The sequence below is a fragment of the Erpetoichthys calabaricus genome, chromosome 1 (genome assembly GCF_900747795.2).
Source record: "Erpetoichthys calabaricus chromosome 1, fErpCal1.3, whole genome shotgun sequence".
Taxonomy (NCBI): Eukaryota; Metazoa; Chordata; class Cladistia; order Polypteriformes; family Polypteridae; genus Erpetoichthys; species Erpetoichthys calabaricus.
In genome coordinates, this window is record NC_041394.2 from 260,534,207 (window position 1) to 260,551,720 (window position 17,514).

Consider the following 17,514-nt stretch of genomic DNA (forward strand, 5'->3'; position numbering starts at 1 on the left):
TGGCCTCCCATGACTGTAACCTTCAGATGACGATGATTTCAAGGATGTATGGATTGAGTAAAGGTGGGCAGAATGGGAAAAAGGGGGACGTGAAATAAAAATAAACAAAGCAAAATCTTGCTAATTGGATGGCCCTTGGTAAGCAAACTTTCGGGGCCAACTAACCTCATCAACCTCAAGCGTGTCTTAACTTGCGTTTTCTTTGAGCTGTGAGCTGCACTTTATTTTTTTGGTGATAGTTAAGTGGTCCCTAAAGACTGAATTTGAAAACCACTATGTAGTGCACATACCAATCTGTGATATGACTGCTGCCATCTTTTATAAGAGCTTGGGTTACATGCAACTTTTGTCTGACATTTCTACAGAGAAATAACTTGTGGTTTGGAAATAGAATAACATTTGTTTAAGAATATTTTTTAATTCACCCTAAGTCCATGTTTTGGTTTTGTCCTTCAAAAATCATTTACAATTATAATTTAGCATTTCCAGTTTCTTCCACCACATAGAACTCTGCAAGTAACTTATTTCTTTTATAAACAGAAATATTTGATGATCTCAGCTCTTTCATTACAACACATTCAGTCTGAGTTGGGTTTAAATCATTTGTACCAACAAAAACTCTATATATTTAAAAATATATTTAATATATTAATACACTCTTGTTTGTCATGGTGCCAGGGAGAGGTGACATATTGCATGAAAGTGAGAATTCCACAAATAGATAGATAGATAGATAGATAGATAGATAGATAGATAGATAGATAGATAGATAGATAGATAGATAGATAGATAGATAGATAGATAGATAGATAGATAGATAGATAGATAGATAGATAGATAGATAGATAGATAATAATACATTTTATATAGCATTGTATAAACCGGATAAATAAATAAAGAAGATTAAAACAGTAAATTCAGAGAAAAAAGCCTAACAGACAACATAATTGATGGTCTAGCACACACACATACAGGTTACATGAGCACCTTGACATAGAGGTAAACTGGGAGAAGGGTAGTAAGGTCAAGTAGAGCTAAAAGCCTTCCTGAACAGATGAGATTTGAGTTGTTTTTTAAAAGAATTCATGGAGTCAGCTGATCTGATTAATTCTGGTAGGTCATTCCAGAGTCTGGGCGCTATACAGCTGAAGGCCCTGTCACCCATGGAGTGTAGATTAGTGAGGGGCACAACAAGATTGCCAGAATCAGAGGACCTTAGTGGGCAGACAGACACATAATGATGGAGAAGGTCACTGATGTAGTTTGGCGCGAGGTCATTTAAGGCTTTGTAGGTTATTAGTAGGATTTTATTTTCGATTCTGTAAGACACAGGGAGCCAGTGAAGGCGAAGCAGGATGGGTGTGATGTGCTCGCTGCTTCTGGTTCATGTAAGGACTCTTGCAGCCGAGTTTTGAATAAGCTGGAGCTGTGATATAAGATTAGAAGGGGCACCTGTCAGTAGGGAATTACAATAATCGATGCAGGATGTGATAAAAGCATGGACAAGTTTCTCAGCGTTAGAAAAGGAGAGGAAGAAGTGAACACGGGATATGTTACGGAGGTGAAAGTAAGAAAGTTTCTTAATGTGATTTATGTGGGAGGAATAAGAGAGGGAGGAATCAAAAATGACACCAAGATTCTTTGCAGTAGAGGCAGGTCTGATGAGATCACCGCAAAGATGGACTGGGAAGGAGCTCATTTTATTAAGTTGCACTTTAGTCCCAATTTGCAGGAGTTCAGTTTTGTTGCAATTTAATTTTAAAGAGTTCTGCTCCATCCAGGTATTAATTTCACTGAGGCAGGTTGTGAGCTGAGAAAGCTCTGATGAAGTTCCACTTTTAACATTGAAATAGAGTTGAGTATCGTCTGCATAAAATGGATACCCAGTCCAAAACTACAAATGATATGGCCAAAGGGAAGCATATAAATACAGAAGAGAAGAGGGCCGAGGACAGAGCCCTGAGGAACTCCTTGTGTGACTGGCGCTGAGCTGGATCTGCTGTTACCAAGACTAACAAACTCTTGCCTATCAGTCAGATAGGACTTGAACCACTGAAGGGAAGATAGATAGATAGATAGATAGATAGATAGATAGATAGATAGATAGATAGATAGATAGATAGATAGATAGATAGATAGATAGATAGATAGATAGATAGATAGATAGATAGATAGATAGATAGATAGATAGATAGATAGTTTGTACCTAGGAGGAATTTTGTTTTTTGTACAGAAACTCTTTAAATAAATTCATACATAAATAGATAAAAACATATATTAACACTCACAATATGATCTGAACATACATCAGCATACATATAAAAAGAAAGAAAACATTGGACTTGGCGGGTCACAGTTGTCCCTAGCTTTAACTACATAAATTGATAGATAGATTGGTGTTAGTGTATCAGAGACAGGATGTCCATTGTTTATACTGGCACTCTGTTTTAACTCTCTTCTTCTCTACTATCTCTTCTTTACTATCTCTTGGAAGTCCAGAGTGTTTCCAATAATTGAGCCTGCCTTTTAATTACAGTAGTTTGTTGATTTGGTGGACCTCTCCTAAAGTTATGCGACCAGCTCAACACACCACGGCTTAGAAAGTACAGTAGTATTGGCCATCACAGTTGTAGAATGTCACTGTACCCTGTATATTTGACAGCACTACCTTTACCTATATATATAAAAGCCAAATACCACTGACTCACTCATCATGAAATCTCCCGAACCATGAGGACTTGGGACTTGAAATTAGGAATGTAGGTTACCCTTGGCCCATAGATGCTCACTAAGAAAAGGTTTTAAAAATTTCGTGGTCCAAGTGCGTTCTGTCTGTATGTCTCTCCTCTTTTCACGAGAGAATTACTTAACAGATTTAGATCTGGTTGTTTTCTATAATTTTCTTGAACTTTCCGGTTGATTTTGCGACTTCTCTCATCGCGCTAAGTACCACAGTTCACTTGCAGTACTGATGTATTTATGCAAATCCAACAGAGTGGCTGTGGGCCGAGAGTGGGCGCAGCCACGGGGCACAGCTAGTAACTGTATAAAACTAAAAAACAGGGCTATCAGTCATTGCTAGCAAATTGTACAGTTGTTATAGGAAGAAACTATGTCGTGCACATAGTAGTAAATCAACTTTAGGCAAATTCAAAAAGCTGTTGAAAGTTTCTTTGTGTGTAAAATAGATCTGATTTTTAAAGTAAGTGTCTTTGCCACTGCAATGAACTAAGTCTGTTTTTTTTAAAAATTGATTTGAAGATGTTGTTTCACATCTTGTAGCTGTCCTCCTTAAGCTGACATGTGATGTATGCTATCCTGACATCTGGTTAAATGAATCAATGCGTGCAATGGGGCACTACAGTTTTTTTTTTTTGCAGTTATATATATAGCAGCAGTGTTAGGCCATATATTCCATCCATCCATTTTCCAAGCCACTGAATCCGAACACAGGGTCACGGGGGTCTGCTGGAGCCAATCCCAGCCAACACAGGGCACAAGGCAGGAGCCAATCCTGGGCAGGGTGCCAACCCACCGCAGGACACACACAAACACACCCACACACCAAGCACACACTAGGGCCAATTTAGAATCGCCAATCCACCTAACCTGCATGTCTTTGGACTGTGGGAGGAAACCAGAGTGCCCGGAGGAAACCCACACAGACACGGGGAGAACATGCAAACTCCACGCAGGGAGGACCCGGGAAGCAAATCCAGGTCCCCAGGTCTCCCAACTGCGAGGCAGCAGTGCTACCCACTGCACCACCATGCCGCCCTAGGCCATATATTATCATTGTTAAATTCTAGATCTAAAAATATCCAAACTGCATTTGGGCAATTCTTGTAATGGAAGAGTGGAGTCTCTTCCAAGGCTGGCCACTGCCTTATGCCCAGTGATGCTAGGATAGGCAGTAGCATTACCACCATAATAAAAAAAAAGGTTCAGAAAATAAATTTACAGAGTCATGTCAGTTGTACCACCAAGTGTAGAAAAATGCATTACCCACTTAATTATCTAAACATTTTCATAAGCTATTTTTTTAAATACTCCGCTAAGATTGCTGTCTGTTCAAGTAATGCTTTCCCTGGAAATTTCTATGCAATCAAGACCAGGCCTACTAGGTACATGACCAACTATGAGGAATGAGTACCTGAAGCTGGTTCTGTGACTTCTTGAGAGCTCTCTCCCTGAAGCCATTTAAGCTTAATTGGTGATAATGATTTTATAAAATGAATGCCCATGGTCCTAGGCTGACATTCATAATGCTAACCCAAAGTTGGGAGTTGAGTGTTAAAACACTGATGTATAGGACTATGTGCTTGAGAACAAATTAATCAAAGCAGCCTGTTTCATTGTAGATATCAGTAAGTGCTCTGAATGGGTTTGGAAATGGATGGGTGGGTGGATACGTGTCAGTGGAGGTGGCTAGAGACCCTAAAGCCTTACAGCTATGAGAGCAGTTCCTTCAGCAGGGAGGTAGAGGAAATAGCAGAATACTTTTCTTTTTTTTTTCCCTCTACTACCTTAACTTATACTGCATATCAGTCAACATCTTAAAGCAATACTGCTGGGTGATTTTAATATTGGAGGGGAAAAAAAGTTGAAAGTATTGATCAGAATTCTAATTGTGCTTTAACATCCCAAGGGTCATGGAAAGGTCTCCACAAATGATTAACATTTGTATACAAAACAGAGTCCACCGCCACTGCAGGCCATCCCTGCTCAGTGACCCACTTAAGTAGCATTCATTTTATTACCCCATCAAGAAGAATAATTTACAGCAGTTTTGTCTGTTCAATAATAAAGGGAAGGGGGAGGCATAACATAAAATCCATTAACAGTTTTGCAGTAGCCACTCACTCATCACGACCACTTCTATTGTGTTAACATTATGAATTTAGCTGTAGGTTTATATATTAAATCTGCTTAATTAAAAAAGTAAAGAAGTAATTGTTGTTTTGGTATGCATCATGTCACAAGCCTGTTAAGTTTAACATTATTTTTCTAGTCCGTGTAATACTTTATTATTAAGCAAATGTCTTTTTGATATATTTATAGGCTATGTAAGTATTGCACTCAGTCCATGCCTATAGAGAGATTTTCACTGGAGTTCCAGAGAGTAGGGTGGGAAAATGAAGAGCAATGCAGGACTCAGCCATGGACTGGTGATAGTCTATCACAGCGTACATTCACACAAATGCCCACATAGGATGGTTTCCAGACTCTACTTACCTTAAAAGTCTTTAGAATAGAGCCTGAGTACCTAGCAAATAAACCTGGCAGATGCTGAGAGAACATGGAAACTGCAGATGATCATGACTGAGGCAAGAATTGAATAGAAGGGATCAGTGCTAACCACTCTGCCTGCAACAAAGAGTACTATCCTGTCAAAATGCTTTGCATAGGAAATGCTTTTACTGTTAAAAGATCTGAGCAGTAACTACAGGTAGACATTATTGTACTACCATTTTTAGTAGCCATAGCGATCTGAAATACTACTAATACTAAAAGTTCAGTGAAATAAGGAGGCCATTTTGTAGCTCTCCACACTAATGCAGTGTTTACGTAGTCTTGGACAAATAGTCAACCCATATTGTCAAGTCAAAAATACTATGTGAGCACTCAATGAACTCAGACTTACAATTCAGACGATTTGGACTAGGCAAAGTTGACTGAATTGTCCAAGTTTTGATGTAACACTTACCTTTCACTTTACTCAGTTGTTTCAAATTAAACAAAATAGTTTGGGTAAAATTGCACTTGGAGCAAAGTAAAAGTCTATTTTGTTCTTTATTACACAGTTGATCTTTAACTGCTTTTTTTGCAGTAGTTAAGTAACAAATAAACAGGGAGCTCATATTTATTCAAATAGTCCGACCAGAAACCCATGTGAACATACTGAAGTGGGAAGGTGAAATGTCACACCTCAGAACTCCAAATAGTCCTAGAGCACATGAATGTAGGATAAGACGCACAGAAAATGTCAGAAGATAAACACAAATGGTTCCTTTATTACACCAAACACCTCAAAGGAGAGAATAATGCAGATAGAAAACAATAAGACAAAATCAAACAGCCTTTTTTAATCCTCTAAAACATGGCTTGTGCCCCTGCATGTCTAATAGTGTACCAAGCAATCAGAAGCACTCCCATCTCATCTCACCTCATCTCTAGGCCCTGTTGTGTCTTCTTCACCTTATAATTTGACTTACAGTTAGCCTGTGGTTTAAACCACATCACAGCTTCAGTATCACCAGCACGCCTACACGTGTTTAGTGAGAGCAGAACAAAAATTTCTCTAGTGGCTTTTGGTGACCCTGCCTCAACAAACCTTTAGTTGACGCTGAAGGGACAGTTCTCCAAGGATAGTAAATAAAAGACAAAAAAAGCACAGCTACAGTTGCAAAATTACCAGAACTCAACCTTGATTTCTAATTCCTTACTAGACCTATCCTCATTTAACAAAACAAATTTATTCTGACCATTACCAGTCTCCTCTGCGTCAGACTGCAGTCCAGTGTAACTGAAAGAGGACCACCTGAGCTAAGTTCTCTGATTACTGTAGAAGGTGAACTTGGAACCAGATATATGACACAAAGAAAGGTCTTTCTTTTTACCACTGGGGTGATTGCAGGTGCATTTGGGTCAGTTTGACGTCATCCTGACATGTATTCTTGTGTGTTGTTCTGTTTGTCTTTGACTCTGTTTTTTCCCTACCTAGTAGTGTTCATAAGACGTACACATATAAGAACTTCTACAACAAAAGTGGTCTTTTGACAAAGCATGAAAAAAACAGTGTACACATATAAATCATTGAAATAGAGGCTTTCTGTTAATGAACACATAATGAGTTTAGGTTGAAGATTCAGCGTTTTTAGATGTGACATTCTATGTCTATTTGTTTCATGTAACACAAGAACAGAATAGATTTGTAAATCAAAGGGAAAACAGAGGGGCTTTGAAGTTTTATTTGGCCGACTGGTTTCAAACACATTTACACCAATGACAGCCTCCCACCTCAGCCCTCAGAGATTCATCTTCCATTATTAGTGTCTGTTTCTGTCAGGCATTTTCAATTTACTCAATGGTGAATTTGTGAATTAAGGTGGAAAAGTCCTAGTCTTGATTTGAGGCAGATGTTAAATGCTGGTATAGGTAAAATTTCATAATTTGAAAGAAGGACACTGAACTTTACAGACTTGGTTTAAAGGGAACAGGAACACTGTATAGTAATACAGTTTATGCATGTGTGTATGTGTGTAAAGTATTTATGAAAATAGGGAGCTCATGAAGGGCTTCTGCAAAAGTGCATCTGCAAAAGTTAAAACAGGTAAAAATTATTTATACACTGGAAAGAATGTTTAAAACACAGTTTTCAACGGTATAGTGCATAAGCTTATGTTTTTATATAAATATATATCTGTATAATGTACAGTATTTTATAGGCTTAGACATACCGATTTCTTTGAAATAGGCATGTAAAATATGTAATATGCATGAAAAATATGTAATATGTGTGTCTGGGGGGCTGCGGTGTTTGGGGTGTGTATATATGTTGTAATGGATTGCAGGGAAGGGCTGGTACCCTGGCCAGGATGGAGAGTCTGTTACCTGAGTTAGAGGCCTTCATAATGAATGGATCATGTGGACAGAGGGGTGTCCTGGCTGGAGTGGTTAGAGTTTCCTTTTCCCAGTTAGGAAGTGAGTATGATTGAAGGGCAGTAGTAGACTACCTCCTGAGGCCATGAGTTCCCCAACTAGGCTGGGTGGCAGCATCCCTCTTGCATTGTTACCATTTAGTCACCCACTGGGACTCCATGGGAGTTGTAATTCTGGAGTGCAGCCCTGTTAGGGTCTACAGGTACAATTAGAAGAGGCTGCTGGGAGGTGGCTTCCCTGACACCAGAAGGATTCATTTAAAAAGAAGTAATTCCTGTTTGTAGGGCTGACAAACTGGAAGTGCCCTTAGGGCCAGATTGAAAAGTAGCCTTCTGCCTCAGCCTGGTGAGTTGGAGTCAGGAGAGGAGGAGAAAGACAAAGGAAAGGACAGTAATGGAGAGGAAAGGAGAGGAAATGTACAGTATATTGTAAAGAAAGAGATACTTGAAAGATGCTTTAATTTAACATAACAGTCTATTTGAACCCATGACTGTTCTCTGTGAAGTTGCTTCTGGGGTTAGGGAAACTAAGATGCCCCAAAGTGGTCACAATGTACATATGTCTTTCCCAAATAGACTGTGGAACTACAAATGTGTATTTTCTAAGAGATCAGAGTCAAATGAGGGATTTTTCCAAGTGTCCATATTAACTTTGTCTTAATTTTACCTTGCTTGCTACATTTTTAATTGTAGTCAGTCAGTCATTTTCAAACCCCAGTATTTTTTCAATTTGTGTGTCTCAGTTGTAAGAACACATCAGATTTAAGAAACAGTGAATGATAAACTTTGTCACATTTGGTTGCTAAATAGTTTTTGATTTCTTTAGTGCCGAGAGTGGCTATTTCTTATCTCCCTCACTAGCATGCAGAGGGCTTGAAGTTAATAAGCAAGTGGAACAGCAAGAGGCTTAGTCTGCAGTGTAGATTGCTGTTAAAGTGTCACAGTTAAGTAAACTTTAATAAAATTGTATGTAATTAATTTGTGAATGGCCAACATCAGATATTACAGGGTGCCCATTTAAAAAATAATAATAAACTGGTTAGTTTTACTCCCATCAACATATACTTGAAAGTTTCTCCACATCCTAAAGAAATCTGAAATCCTAGGTCACTGGCTACCAAGGAAGGCCATTGCTGTGCTATTTGCCCAAAGGTAGCTCCGCCAGTCTAGAGTTTGTTAGTTTCAGTATCAGTTCGGCTGACAAGTATCACTGTCTAATGGGTACCCACTTGAATCCAGTCAGTTCTATATTAGGAGATAAATATCAAGAATGTTGTCTTACAGTTGACCCACCTGTAAGCTTAGCAAAACACCCTGTGAGTATGAGATTCTCAGAGCCATGTGAGAGCAGAGTTTAGTGATGAAGGTAATTTGGTTGGTGGTCTTAACCCTGCTAGGATTAGATTTGAATAGGGAAATTTACACGTTTGATGTTTGGTTCTTCTGGAAAGAGGAAAATTAATTTAACATGTATTTTGCATACTGTATTCTCTAATAAAAACCAGAAACTCAATTTGTTTTTCATAAAAATGTCAGTAGATGTTAAATTACAAAGAACATAACAATATATGACAAACAATACAGCTTCAGTCATTTACTACAATGAGAACTCACCCTAAATATTGTTCTAAAAAGATATACTTAAATATATTTAATAATAATATTACATGCCAGAATTGAATTAAGATTGTTTTATGATTATGGGGTTTGGGTGTGTTTGTCTTAACATATGCTGTATTGTACGTGTGTATAATTAAATGTATGCTATATTCAGAATATAATATTCACTGACATTTCTTAAGTCAAGTAAAAATGCTTCAGTCCTTTATCATAATGAAGTCTTCAAACATTTTATCTCATCCTTAGGAATTACTGGCCGTCAGCATCACTGCCACGAACAGCTTGGCATTTCAAGCTATTTTTAATCAAATTTGTGTGCATTTAGTGCAAAGACAAAATGTTAATTTAGAAAAACGGCAGCCTTCAAGTTTAAAGTTGTGAGATTTAAAAGACAAAGACCCCAAAAACCTGTTGTAGTGCAGATAGTACAATGTCGTCTACCTGACATTTATTGTGGAAAGAGATGTCCTGAAGTCCTTGATGTTTCTCTGAAGTTGTTAGTCACTTTTTGAGCAGTCATCTAAGAGAGCTGTGGCCTGCTTTTAAATTCTCTTACTTATTGTTGTAATTTTTCTCAGGTGTCAAAGGTGTATTTTTTCCTCACAGCCACTGGAAGCCCTGTTTATCCTCCTGTAATTAGCTTCTAATGTTCTTAATTCCAGACTAGACTTTATGCAAACTATACCTTTTTAAACTACTCTCTGAAAATTCGCTAATCATCGATACCATTGGTGCACATTATACAAATTGTAATCAGTTTAGTGGTGTTTTGACTTTTTCTTCTCCGGAAAATTGGATTTGCATTTTCTCATTTCATTGAATTATAATGATAGATTACATCACCTTATTGTATTGACAGCACTGAAATAAGCACCATCTTTGTATATTTTACACCGATATCAAGTGAATGTTTCTGTAAAGTATTGTTCAGATTAGAAGTCAAATTACTTTCAAATAAGATATTGAAAAAAAAATATATGAAACCCCGGGATTGGTAAGCAAATACTTCATCATTTTAGATTGGCATAATCCATGTTTTGCTGTGCAGCCGTCTCTCTAGATGACACAGTCTATTTAAAAAGCGATCAATTAAACTGTTTACATCAAAGGATCAACAATTTCCTAATTAAAGGAAAGGAGCTCAACTCTTTCTCTGCTGGTACATAAAAAGGCGGACATACTTTTTCTTTCAAGTACAGTGCATACAAGAGTTTTAATCTTTTTATAATATTTTAATTGTTCTTGTTTATCTTGGTGCTAGAAAGTGGCAACATGTTGCAAATAAGAATTTCACTGTAGACAAGACAATACTACTAATAGTAATACCAGAATCCTGACAGTGCTTGTCAGTAATGGCTAAATAGTTTCCTCAGTAGCCTATAGAGACATATTTGCATAAAAAATATAAAACATTCATTTTAGTTATATGTAATAATTAAGCACTGTGGCCTGCAGAGGACGCTGCTGCTGCTGCCCACACAGATAGACACAGGACACAAGTTCAGCACACACTTTTCTTTATTTTTCTTTTTCCTCATGGGAAACGCCTTCCTCCATATCTCACCTGTACAGCACAGTTAGACCACAAGCACAAAACACAGAAGCGCATTTCTTTCTTTTTCTCTCTCTCTCTCTTTCAATCCGCCTCCACTCCTCCTGGCAAGCTTCGTCCTCCACCTCCTGACTCTGGCCACGGAGTAGTGGCAGCTGGCTGCTTTTATAGGGCACCCGGAAGTGCTCCAGGCGTCCAGTCATTTTCTTCCGGCAGCACTTCCAGGTGTGACAGAAGTGCTGCACCAAAGGGTTCAGAAATTCCTGCAACACACCCATGGAACCCAACAGGGCTGCTTCAAACTCCAACTCCCAAGGAGCCCTGTGGGAGGTACCACTGCAACCCAGGGGAGCTGCCATCTAGTGTTCCAGGGGAGGTAATGCCCTGAATATGCTCTCTCCCACAGTCCTTCCACTATATATGCATCCCGGTCAGACATGGACCATGGCCGTACATCACAGCATATATTTAAGTATAATTATAGGAATGTTTATATGCAGGATTGGCAGTCAAGCCACTATAAAAAACCTCACACTGTTCCACTGTGGTGCTGACGTGTCACCCGCTGCACTTGGGTGCAGCAACACACTATCAACGCACGCTTCCAACCATATATATGTGAATTATAAACTGAAGACATCATCTACTATACAATTAAATAATAAACTACTTGGTTATTAAGCCCCTAAACATCTAACAAGTAGCAGCACCTAGAACATGAACTGTTGTGGGCTGCCATTCATCTACATTGATGTCATATAGTTTACATATTTCAGACTCGAAGTCCTTTCTAAGTCTATAGTGTTTAAAGCATTCAAGGTTTTTTATGTTTTCCTACTGCACTGATCACAAGTACATCACTGACTCATCAAGACATAGGGTGCCCCAGTATTCTTTGTTGTGGAAATTATCATAAAATGCACACATACAATATATAATGAACCTTTATTAATTGCTGAGTAATTAAAATAATACAAAAAACATCCACTGCTGATAAAAGAAATACAGTAATCCCTCGCTATATCGCGCTTCGCCTTTCACGGCTTCACTCCATCGCGGATTTTATATGTAAGCATATTTAAATATATATCGTGGCTTTTTCGCTGCTTCGCGGGTTTCTGCGGACAATGGGTCTTTTAATTTCTGGTACATGCTTCCTCAGTTGGTTTGCCCAGTTGATTTCATACAAGGGACGCTATTGGCAGATGGCTGAGAAGCTACCCAGCTTACTTTTCTCTTTCTCTTGCGCTGACTTTTTGTGATCCTGACGTAGGGGGATTGAGCAGGGGGGCTGTTCGCACACCTAGACGATACGGACGCTCGTCTAAAAATGCTGAAAGATTATCTTCACGTTGCTATCTTTTGTGCAGCTGCTTCCTGAAATGACATGCTGCACGGTGCTTCGCATACTTAAAAGCTCGAAGGGCACGTATTGATTTTTGTTTGTCTCTCTCTCTCTCTCTCCCTGCTCCTGACGGAGGGGGTGTGAGCTGCCGCCTTCAACAGCTTTGTGCCACGGTGCTTCGCATACTTAAAAGCCAAACAGCCCTATTGATTTGTTTGCTTGTTTGCTTTCCTCTATCTCTCTGACAGACTCTGCACTCCTTTGAAGAGGAAGATATGTTTGCATTCTTTTAATTGTGAGACGGAACTGTCATCTCTGTCTTGTCATGGAGCACAGTTTAAACTTTTGAAAAAGAGACAAATGTTTGTTTGCAGTGTTTGAATAACGTTCCTGTCTCTCTACAACCTCCTGTGTTTCTGCGCAAATCTGTGACCCAAGCATGACAATATAAAAATAACCATATAAACATATGGTTTCTACTTCGCGGATTTTCTTATTTCGCGGGTGGCTCTGGAACGCAACCCCCGCGATGGAGGAGGGATTACTGTAGTAAATGTCATTGTACTTCTTCACATGCTTCCTTGTATTGAACAGAAATCACTGGTGACTTTGTATAAGTCCACAATTTGGTAGCAGGGTCAAGCCGGAGCTTGTGATTGAATGACAAACAGAAAGTCACTGACTTGGAGAGAGAATGAAAATACTTTTATCATTATGTCAGTTCATGTACATAAAGGCCAATAAATGAATGGTAGATTGTAATATCACAGAATTAAGAGGCTAACCAGTTTTCCAGCCAACACAAAAGTGTTGTACTTAAAGCATAACACTACAGCATTTAATGACCACTTCAGCATCTTACATGTTGTGTTTATGTTCCTAGGAGTGTTGCTCAACTAATTCCACATGGCTTGGTGCCAAAGAGCATCAGTGTGTTTTGCATGTTGATTAGCAAATGCAAGTAAAAATTTCACTGTACTCTGTACATGTGACACTTGTGACCCTATAAACATTTTATATTGATGAGGGAACAGACATTAAAACAAAGCTACATGACAGATGTCCTGATGGCAGAAATAAAGGGCAGAACTGAGCTGCAGTAATACGTAGGTTGGCAGTCAGGGTAATGCTAGACATCTGATGCTTAAGTACTAATAAATAAACCCAGAGTGACCATGGAAATTTTGACCCATTTTGTGCATTTGAAAAACAGTAGAAGAAATTCATTTGAAGGTCTTGAGATTAATATATAAATAAATAAACATATCTATAGAGGACAGGATTTGGGTTTTATTGTTATATAACCCACTGAAGAACAACTCCCTTCTAGCTTATAATTGTCACTTTTCATTGGCCATTCTTTCTTCAACATGCCCACTAAAGACTTTTCAGTCTCAGATGTGTGTTGGCATGGTTTTCAAAATTACCCTCATATCCTGTGTACTAAATTCAGATACTCTTCGAATTACTGTGAATATGAACATTCCTCAATGAAAAACTTTATGCGATTTTCCTGTGGTAACACCATGAGTGATGTTCTTGGGGTAGGTAGGTACAATTACTAACAATGAAATTTGAAAGGGCAGCACGATGGCACAATGGTAACGCTGCTGCCTCGCAGTAAGGAGACCTGGGTTTTCTTCCCGGGTCCTCCCTGCATAGAGTTTGCATGTTCTCCCCGTGTCTGCGTGGGTTTCCTCCCACAGTCCAAAGACATGCAGTTTAGGTGGATTGGCGATTCTATATTGACCCTAGTGTGTGCATTTGGTGTGTGGGTGTGTCCTGTGGTGGGTTGGCACCCTGCCCAGGATTGGTTCCTGCCTTGTGCCCTGTGTTGGCTGGGATTGGCTCCAGCATACCGGGTTGGAAACTGGATAGATGAAATTTGACTTTTGATGTCTAATCTTTTTGCAAAAACATGGCAGAAGGATGAGTGTTGAACATCAAACTGTAATCTTGTTCCTCTAGTGAAAATATCATATCATAACAATAATATTACAAAACCTTTTTGCTGGGGCTCAGAACCTTATTGGCATTTAGTGCAAAATGGGAAACACCCCTGGATATGGCACCAGTCCATCACAGGACACAGTCACACAGATACAAATTGGAATCACCATCTAATCTTACCTAACCTGCAAGTCTTTTAGGGATATGGGAGAAAAACCAGAGTTCAACAGGTTTCACTCTCTTTTCCCAAACAATTCTCACTAATTTTTTCAACAATGTTGAAATCCCATAACAGTGTGTCCATGTTAATTTTACCTTTGCAGCAACTAGACGAACTGGAGAGCACTGTGCATGTTGGAACTATTCATAAACCAGTACGAATGTGTGGCATTGCATCTCCATCTGTCCGCTGCGGTTCCATCATAATTTGAAAATTTCCTTTTTATTTTTTATTTATCTTCAGACCAATAATTAAGTGGTATAGTATAGAAACAGCTGAAGTAATTGTAATTTGTAAGTCACATTGGGTACAAGTGTCAAACAAATAAATGTATTTAGATTACGGTTGCAAAAAGAATCAGAAAATGTATTGAAATACAAAACATATAAGCAAATTGAAATAGAAAAGAAAGAACAAATCTATTCAAGAATAACAGAGCATGCAGTTAAGCAAATGTCATACATAAAGAAGCCAAATTGGGGTTATTCATCAGATTAGGTGAGTGTGAAGCCCACCATAATGGCTTTTGCTGTCGGGCACTCTGATAATCAAGCGGCAGAATGTGGGATGACTGTGCCATTGGCTTAGAGAGGATATTAACTTGCAGAACAATGAAGTCTGCCCCTAGCCGGTATACTATGACAATTTAAGGTCATGTTTACTATAGCTGTGAATTATTTAAAAATGAGTCAGCTTTTCCTGTTTTTTGCTTTTCCTTGTGAGTATATCGGTCTTGCATTTTAAGTAACGACAAATAACCAAACATCATAGCATCAATTTTTACAGTGCTTGTTTTTAGAAATACGTTAATCCATCTATCCATTTTCAGTTTTCAGAGCCTATCCCAGCATACAACCATGACCAGCTAAAAATTCTTGTTAAAGTAAAAAAGGATAACATACCCTAACTGAGTGTCACTTTGTTGGAAAGCCTGTCCCTTTAAACAAAGATTTCTACTTTCCTTTCTTGTCCTTTTCCCAATGTCCGTATTTGGCTTGCCAGGGTGAAGGTTAAAAGCAAGTGCAATAAAGAAAGAATCTAGGAAGTACTTGTTCATGCAAAGGGCTGTAGGAATGTGAAACAAACTACTGAGTCATGTAGCTGAAGCGGAAACCTTTTCACCTTTTTAAAAGTGTGTGTAGATCTGAAATCGGGAACACTTAGCTGTTAGCTAATCAATCAAACTTGATGGACTCGGTCACCGTTTGTCACTTGTCAAACTTGAAATGTTCATATCCTCAGTTAAATGTACTGTGACTGGCCGGTCTGTAAGCATCACATGATTATATAGGAAGGGAAAGCAGCACTAGGAGAAAATGTGTGAATAATGTGAGTAAACAGTGAGACAAAGAGAAACCTATGAAGGAAGAGGAGCCAAATTGCATTCAGTGTGAATGGCACCTCTGCATTGGAGAAAGAGTTGATTTGCTCAACTATTCATCGATCAAATTAATGATTCCTCTTTAATAATTATGAGTGCCAACTATGTTCTATGAGGCTGAAGAAGAGATATGTTATCTCAACAGCTGTGAAGATTAAATTAGGTTCCATTGCTTCAGTATGTTTTCCAGTTGCAGTACTTCAGGTATCATGGACCACCAGAGCAGGATGACTAAGATGTCAAGACCATGTGGTTAATATCTACAGCTTCACAAGTCTCTGTTAAAAGCCTCATACACAGGAAGCATTTGAAAAATATACACAAGGTCTGTCTTAAAAATAAAAGGGAAGCCCTGTCCAAAGGTTGATAAACTTTAAGGGGATGCATGGCCTATCAATCATGTATACACTTTAAGATTAACAACTTCTAACAGAGGCAGAAGAAAATACAACTGAAAGAGAGGAAGAACAACCCAAAGTGGTCCAAAGATCTGACTAATCAACTATATATAGGAGCATAATAACCTTAAATATAAGCAACTGCCATTCAACGTCGAGCTCAGGTTCAAATGTATTGGAAATTTAAATCTTTGTTACTCATCCCTCTCAGTTAATTTTAATTTATTATTAAAGTAACTTTAGTTGCAAAATTAAGAATAAATTAAGGACTCAGTTTTTAATACTGTCCATAGCCTTGTTAAGATGTCCACTCACCTTTTCTAATCACATCAGATTGAACTCTTCTCAATGTCCATAAAAATATTTAGTCCAGCAAGAAGCATCACCAGTTATCTGCTCCAAGTGCTATATTTAAATGGAGGGACACAGTTCAACAATCTTGTTAATGAATTTTGTTTTTTGTTACCAAAAGTAGGGGTTCATAAGCTTGTTATAATTTTGCGGCACCATTTATAGTCATTACATTGTTGTTAAATGTGAATTTGATAAAAGTCCCAAAGCCATTGTTTTTAACCATTGTTCTGAAACTGAGACATGAAAAATAGATGTAAATCCATTTTGCTGAAGTCTGTGTGTATATAATGTAAAAAGACATACATTATATAAATATAAACAACATACAATCCCATATTTTTTACTTCTTTGTTCCTCCTACTTAGTGGTCCTTTGGTGTGCTGCTGTGGGAACTGATGACAAGAGGAGCCCCACCTTATTCTGATGTCAATTCTTTTGACATAACTGTATTTCTGATGCAAGGCAGGAGACTTCTACAACCAGAGTTCTGCCCCGATTCACTGTAAGTACATGACAAAGAACCACATAACTGGAGTCTGTGTGGGTGTGTGTGTGTGCGTGTGTGTGGAGGGAGTGTTGACTTACCCACAGGCCATGTGCCTAAGTAGCAAAGAAGGAAGTCCCCAGCTAAGTCAGTAACGTAACCTCACTGTGCAAATGAAAACACACACTCTCATTTGTCTGCTTAATATTTACAGCCTTGGACAGCTAGAACTGATATTGCATGGCCTCCGGCTCAGGTCCCACCCTGACACAATATGGTATGCAGCACTGTTCAAACAGTGTTCTAAATGTAAAAGTTTGGATTTTAGTGTGCTGTGCTGTCAGCATCTTTGACTTGTGTTTGCTCTCAAGAACACTACATATAATAAACAGACTAATTAGCATCTAGGGAACTGCACCAATATTATACAGTGTAATGATTTGAAGTTATTACTGTCAACTGTTCTGAGTAGACATGCCGGTAATTTGTTCTAAGTAAGACGTCCATCCAATTTCTAAAGAATGCATTAGTTTAACTGATATCTCCAAA

The 17,514-nt window shown here is 38.5% G+C and overlaps 2 protein-coding genes across 2 annotated transcripts in view; both read left to right on the plus strand.

The window, feature by feature from the left end:
* cav2 (caveolin 2) overlaps positions 1 to 17,514 on the plus strand; it is a 516,729-nt gene that overhangs the window by 300,677 nt on the left and 198,538 nt on the right. The gene's annotated exons all lie outside the window — the stretch shown is intronic.
* met (MET proto-oncogene, receptor tyrosine kinase) overlaps positions 1 to 17,514 on the plus strand; it is a 206,386-nt gene that overhangs the window by 182,958 nt on the left and 5,914 nt on the right. Inside the window, exon 20 of the mRNA XM_028814530.2 lies at positions 16,847 to 16,983. Coding sequence (XP_028670363.2) covers positions 16,847 to 16,983 — 137 coding nt within the window. The remainder of the gene's footprint in view (positions 1 to 16,846; positions 16,984 to 17,514) is intronic.